Raw genomic sequence first — 7,203 nt, 5'->3', positions numbered from 1 at the left:
GGCCTATCTCAAGGAAATAAGGTAGAAGGTGATAGAGGAAGACACTGGACATCTTGCACTGGCCTCCAGTCATGTACATACAACCACACTCTTATGTGTGCATGCACCACACACAGACCACACACCACTCACATTTTACAAAAGAAAGAAAGAAAGAAAGAAAGAAAGAAAGAAAGAAAGAAAGAAAGAAAGAAAGAAAGAAAGAAAGAAAGAAAGAAAGAAAGAGAAAGGAAAGAAAGAAAGAAAGAAAGAAAGAAAGAAAGAAAGAAAGAAAGAAAGAAAGAAAGAAAGAAAAGAAAAGAAAGAAAGAAGAAAGGAAGGAAGAAAGAAAGGAAAAGAAATTGGGTGGAGGGGACAATAAAAATAATAAAGGGAAGGGGAATCTTACAATGGGAAGTAAGGACATGAAGATTTTGATTATGTCTACCAATTTCAGTTGTTTTTAATTTTTTTATGTCACCATAGAGAAGTCAGTGGTTGGCCAGCATCATCTGCCATGACAAGGTATAGCTGAGCTCCTTAAAACAGCAAGAGAGAGTGTTGTGGTGCTTCCTTCCAACCATAGCTTGACACAACCCACAGTCGCCTGGGGAGAGTCTTAGTGAGGGGTTGTCAAGATCAGCTTGGCCTGAAGACACATCTATGGGAGATTGTCTTGATTACTAATTGATGTGGGAAGGTCCAGCCCACTACTGGGGGCACCATTCCCCAGGCTTGGGTCTCAAGTTGCATAAAGGAAATGAGTTGAGTATTCACTCTGCTCTTGCCTACACATGTGATGAGACCAGTCACCTCAAGTTCCTGCTGCCATGGCCTCCCCATAGTAATGAACTGTAACCTGGAGTTAAAAGTACAAATAAACTCTTTCTCCCTTAAGTTGCTTTCTGTCAGAACACTTTATCATGGTGATAGAAATAAAACTAAGACAAGGATTCTCTCTCTCCATCCCCACCCCCATTTCCCTTTCTCTTTCATAATTAAAGTATATTTTTATGCAAACTCTAGGTGGAATTTTTCCCCTTATTTGAAATGTTTTATTTTACCCTGCAGAACAGATTTTTTTTTTTTTGGTAGATCTGCCAAATCTAAAAGAAAAACAGATTCTCTTTTAGAAACATGGGGACTATTAAATGAAGACGTGTTTGGCCTGCTTGGTAAAAACCTGGCTGAAACTGAACCAAATGTTTTTAACTGGTTGCAGTATGGAGATGCCCATCATTAATGAAAACTTTTCTTTTTCAATAAAATACTACTGAAAATTAACTTCTTTGTCATTAAACAAAATTAAGTTCATCAATTTTATCTCAGGATGTTTTCATCCTCCATTCTAGGAGAGAAAGAAGTTTGGCCCCCTTGGCTGGAATATCTGCTATGAATTTAATGACAGTGATAGAGAATGCGCCTTACTGAACCTCAACCTTTACTGTCACGAAGGAAAGATCCCCTGGGACGCGCTAATTTACATCACTGGTCAGTATGTGCATGTGACCAGGGCGTCTGGCCGTGGAGCAGAGCTTTTGGCTTATACCTCCCTGGCCCCTGTGAAGCCTGTGTTCATCCCCTGTGTTTAATGTTGGCAGTGACAACTGATGTCCCCACTGTGAGTGTACAATAGTGATAAACACATCATGCAAATATCTTCACATAGAAAATTAGGAAGACATTTCTCAACAATAACTCCAGACATCATTTGTGTGTGTGTGTGTGTGTGTGTGTGTGTGTGTGTGTGTGTGTTGTGAGAGTGATGTGTGTACATACTCATGTGTGTGATTGTACATGTGTGTACATGTGAAACCTAGAAGTAAGCATAGTGTATTGCTCAATTACTCTTCACCTTATTTTTTATTCTTTGAAATTTTCATATACATATCCAATGTATCTTAATCACATCTCCCTTCTTCTTCTCCCTCCTATTCCCCCTATGCAGGGAGGGGAAGCCATTTTTCTTTGGGATGTGAACACTGGTAGGTTTCCACCTTTTTGAGGCAGGGTCTCTCACTGAACCTGGAGCTCACCTATTTAGCTAGGCTAACTGGCTAATGAGACCCGGGAACCTGCCTGTCCCTGCCCTCCCCCAGGTGCTGGAAATATAGCCATCAGGCCTGGCTTTTACATAGATGCTGGGGATCCACACTCAGCTTCTCATCCAGGTACAGCAGGCACTTTACTGGCACCCATCTCCTGAGCCCCAGGCATACGTTAAATATTTAACATGAGTCAATATGTGAAAGTCTTACATCAACCTCGACAATTTCCATACGTGGATTCCTACTGGGAACACTATGGTGATAAATAGAGAAGTGTGTCAATGAATCTAGAATCTTCCCAAGGCATTATATGAACATCAAAAATCATTCACCGCGGTCCCTTCGTGCTCGGGTTTTTTGGAAGAACGCTGTGCCAGGTGACACATCCCTGGAGAGAGAGACGGTGCAGCTATAACTTTGAATTCCCTCTGACAGGCAAGCTCTCTCTTTCACTTGGGATCCATCTTTGCAACTTCCTGGCTTGGTAGCAATCATTTATCAGGTGTGTATAAATCGACCATCTTCCTACAAATGTGAGGTTCCGTTTTACTCAGTAAGTCCAACAGTGAGAGCATTTTAGAATCTGATAGTCACTGGGGGAGGTCAACACTCAGGAACATTCTGAGACAAAGGAAATGGGAAGTGAAGCCCAATGGCTTTAGTTTCTGTTGTTGAAAAAAATAAAGTAGAATTCTAGAACTGAAAAGGTGGCTCAGCAGCTAAGAGCTGCTATTGCAGAGGATCCAGGTTCCAGTCCCAGCGCCTACATAGGCATTCTGAACTGCCTGTAGCGTCACTTCCATGTGATCTGATGCCCTCTCCTGGCCTCTATGGGCTCCTGCATGCACATATCTAAACTCATACAAAATTCACAAACATACACATAACAATTTTTAAAAATGAAATAAAATGATTAGGGTAGCATACACATATTAGATTTTTTCTGCTTTTTAAAACTTGACTTATCTTAAAGGGACATAGCAACTACTTTTGATACCAACTAAATGTACATATAAATAAACTTATTAGAACTTAGGTGTGTTTATTAATGTAAAAATATGTTTTAAAATGCAAGCTCGGGCTGGTGAGATGGCTCAGTGGGTAAGAGCACCCGACTGCTCTTCCGAAGGTCTGGAGTTCAAATCCCAGCAACCACATGGTGGCTCACAACCATCCGAAACAAGATCTGACGCCCTCTTCTGGAGTGTCTGANGACAGCTACAGTGTACTTACATATAATAAATAAATAAATAAATAAATAAATAAATAAATAAATATATAAATCTAAAAAAAAAAACAAACAAACAAAACTTCTAAAATGCAAGCTCCCTTTCAGGCGAGATCACCTACGGCGGGAGAGTGACAGACACCTGGGATCAGAGATGCCTTCGAACTGTCTTGAAAAGGTTTTTCTCTCCTGAAACATTGGATGATGATTATACATACTCTGACTCAGGTAAATAGCTTTTATGGGGGGAAAACTCCCTTCCCAAGAAGCCTCAGACCGCATCTTTCAGCTTTTCAACAAGGCACTCTGTCCATCTTCACAGCTCCATCGCATCCCCATATTTGGCTGTCAAAGCTGGTTTGAGAGAAAGAACACAACGCTGTAAATTAACTCTGCATTAAACTTGATTGTATTATATATAAATGCACTTTCAGAGCTCTGGGCTAATGTATTTTTAATATCATTATAGAGCACTTCCACCACCAAATATTGAGTACTAAGGGTTGAGAACTGGAGGTAACTCATTTTGAGTCAGACAGTAGGTAGATGGATGGCCACGGGTGTCAGCCCCTTAGAAGAAAGGGTCCTAGTGCTACAGCAAAAGCTCACAAACACTCCAATGGCCAGGTTGCTAGACACTGCCTCAAGTCAACTGTGTGTCTTGTCATCATCAGGGAAAGGGCAATGGCCCTGTATTTCAACATTTTGCCGATGCAGCCTTGGTTTTGAGGGATTAGAATCTGTATACCAAACCAATGCAAAGACAGTTTCTAAGATGAGCAGAAATCTGGATCCCTTAGTGAGACTCACTTCCAACGGTGTCCATAATCCTTCAGACATGACACTACTCTCTGATGCTCATGGCCTCAAGGAAACTCAGTGAAACTATGGGGCTGGGACAATGGCTGAGTGGTTATGAGCACAGACTGCCCTTGAAGAGGACATGAGTTCTGTTCCCAGCACCCATGTTGGGTGGCACACAATCACCTGTATGTAACTCCACCTCCAAGGAACCCAACACCCTCTTTCTAGCACTCAAAAGACTCACACATACAGATAATTTTTTTAATTAAACTAAAAAGCAATCCAGGCAGTGCTGATCCACTTGATTCACATTTGTCTTTTGTGATTTTTAATGACAGGCATCTATTTTGCTCCATTGGCTGACAGCCTCCAAGACTTTAAGGACTACATTGAAGATCTACCATTGATAGATGATCCAGAAATCTTTGGAATGCATGAAAATGCTAACCTCGTTTTTCAGGTATGTGGTCTTTCTGCTTAAAATACATATTTATATTGTGTATATAAACTCAAAACAGTCTCCTCTGTGGGCTATGCCTTCAGGAAATACTGGCTAACCTTTCTTTCAACAATGGTTTCAATTCAGCCTGGTGCCTTTGCAGTCTTTAATGAGACTGATCTTCTAGCAGTGTCTAGAATCCTTCTGGGTTCTATACCCTGAAAGGATAAAGATGGTACCCTCTGATGCCCAAGAAAAATCAGTAAAGCTGGATACCACCTTAACAGAATCCTAAGGCGCACGCGCGTGTGCGTGTGTGTGTGTGTGTGTGTGTATGTGTGTGTGTGTATGCGTGTGTGCGTGTGTGCGTGTGTGTGTGTGCGTGTGCGTGTGCGTGTGCGTGTGCGTGTGCGTGTGCGTGTGCGTGTGTGTGTGTGTGTGTGTATGTAAGTTCCCTTCCCTTCTCCCCCACACTGGACACATTTGACTCATGCTACACAAAGGTTATGGATATGCATACTTAGATCAGAGCAGTACAGTTATAAATGCCCTAAGTATCTCTTCTTAGCCCTTGGATTCAGATTCTGTGTGTATGTATCCAAGGAAGATAACTAACCTTGCTCTCTCAAAGTAGTCGATGTACCAGACAGTGCTCAACACGTGGGTTGCAACCCCTTTGGAGGTCAAAGGACCCTTTCACAGGGGTCACCTAAGACCATCAGAAAAAAACAGATATTTGTATTGGGATTTATAGCAGTAGCAAAAATTACATATATGAAGTAGCAATGAAAATACTTTTATGGTTGAGGTACATCACAATACGAGGAAGTTGTGTTAAGGGGTCACATCATTAAGCAGGTTGAGAACCCCTGCTCCAAAGAGTATGGTGGATTATTTTACTCCTCTGTCGAGATCTTCTGATGATGACTTTTATCTGAGACTGATCTGAACTCACTTAGCATTTGAGAGTCCCTCCTGACCCTGGGCACAGCTCACCTGGCCCACTTTCGTCATGCCATCTCAGGCATCCGTAAAGAACAGAGCTGTGTCTCTGAGGGTTCCAGACATCTCTATTGGTCCAGGGTGAGATTCTCCCTGAATGTGTCTGGGCAGGGAGATAGCCTTTCTTTTCAATTTAAGTTTTTCCCATATACAGGTTAGAAGGTGAAGTCTACCTCAGTATCAAGTAATCTAACAACACTGGAACCTCCAGAAATTTTATTTCATGTTTGCCAACAATAGTCCTGCTCCTTTCAGTGGGCATGAAATGATGTGTCCTGTTTCTCTCATTCTGCTTTCAGGCAAATACACTTGTGGCTAAACCTTCTATTTACTCCCCTCTGACCTCTGACTGGTTGTCCTGAAAGGTGGAGAGAGGAGGGAAGACCGGGGGGGGGGGGAGGGGGAGATAAGGAAAAGAGAGCATGGGAGGTCTGGTCCAGCCTCCTCTTCAAGAGGGATGAAGCTGCCCTCCCACCCCACACAGCATTGTAAACCGGATGTGGAGATGTTTGTGTTTTCCACTGGTTTCAGAATGACTATGAGAGCAGATGTGTAATGAGTCCCAGGCATGTTCTTCTCTACAGCTTTCCTTCTTCAACAGTTCTGGATTAGCAATGCAGCCACTTCCCTTTGAGCAATTGCCCCCTTTTCTTCCATAAAAGACTGATAAGATGGAAATTAGAGAGATAGCTCAGCAGTTAAAAGCACTGGCTATTCTTCCAGAGGACTTGGGTTCGATTCCCAACACCCACCTGGCAGCTCACAACCATCTGTAACTCCAGTTCCAGGGGATTCAATGCCCTCTGCTGGCCTTCACAGACATGCATGCACACAGTGCACAAACATGCAAGCAAACCACGAATACCCATAATATAATGCACAGAGGTGAGCATGTGACCCAAGCTTAACCAAAGGCTGCTCCTCCTTCCAAGAAGTACAGAGATGCATAGCACAGTATATGCAAACGCTGAGTTTCGGGAAGGGTCCTCCGGAATCATTGGCACCTGGGATGTCGGATCTGCAGTTATCTTTCTTTCCTCTGATACTCCCAACCCCTCCCCAACCACCACAGAGGGGAAGCTCATCTGCCATGGGAAGCACTAAGAGCAAGGGAGAGACCAACAGCTGCCCATGTGCAGAAGAGACAAGATGCCACCTGCACAGGGAAAAGCATGGTGCCATCTCCACCCTCTCGGGGTTCCAGCTGAGCCACAGAACTGAGCTGGCATTCTTAGTACCGATTCACAGGAGAAAAGTTTACAGAGTTCATAGAAGCTTTGTGTGACACCAGTGACAAATGAAGCCCAAAGAAACGCAAAAACTTAGTGGCTTGGTATTGTATCACACACAAAGGGAGTCAGGAAGAGGTGAATGGCTAAAGGATGTGGCAGGTCAGAGCAGGATGCAGAACTTTGTGTCTGCTGTTGTTATCGTAGATTATAAGAGAATAATGTATCCCTCCATTCTTTTTCCTCCCTCTAAGCCCTCTTATGTACCATCCTCTTGCTCTCTTTCAAATTCATGGTCTCTTTTCTTTAATTGGTGATGGTGGTGGTGTGTGCGTGTGCGTGTGCATGTGTGCATGTGTTTCTAAATATATAAATGCAATATGCTCAGTCTGTATAATATTACTGGTGTGTGAGTGAGTGAGTGTGTGTGTGTGTGTGTGTGTGTGTGTGTGTGTGTGTGTGTGTGTATGTGTT

General features: G+C 42.9%; 1 protein-coding gene across 1 annotated transcript in view; it reads left to right on the top strand.

The window, feature by feature from the left end:
* Dnah6 (dynein axonemal heavy chain 6) overlaps positions 1-7,203 on the top strand; it is a 195,435-nt gene that overhangs the window by 175,248 nt on the left and 12,984 nt on the right. Inside the window, exons 68-70 of the mRNA XM_021190740.2 lie at positions 1,332-1,470; positions 3,364-3,483; positions 4,398-4,519. Of these exons, the coding sequence (XP_021046399.1) occupies positions 1,332-1,470; positions 3,364-3,483; positions 4,398-4,519 (381 nt within the window). The remainder of the gene's footprint in view (positions 1-1,331; positions 1,471-3,363; positions 3,484-4,397; positions 4,520-7,203) is intronic.

The sequence above is a fragment of the Mus pahari genome, chromosome 2, assembly GCF_900095145.1.
Source record: "Mus pahari chromosome 2, PAHARI_EIJ_v1.1, whole genome shotgun sequence".
NCBI classification, from domain to species: Eukaryota; Metazoa; Chordata; class Mammalia; order Rodentia; family Muridae; genus Mus; species Mus pahari.
This window is presented reverse-complemented; position numbering and strand designations above follow the sequence as displayed.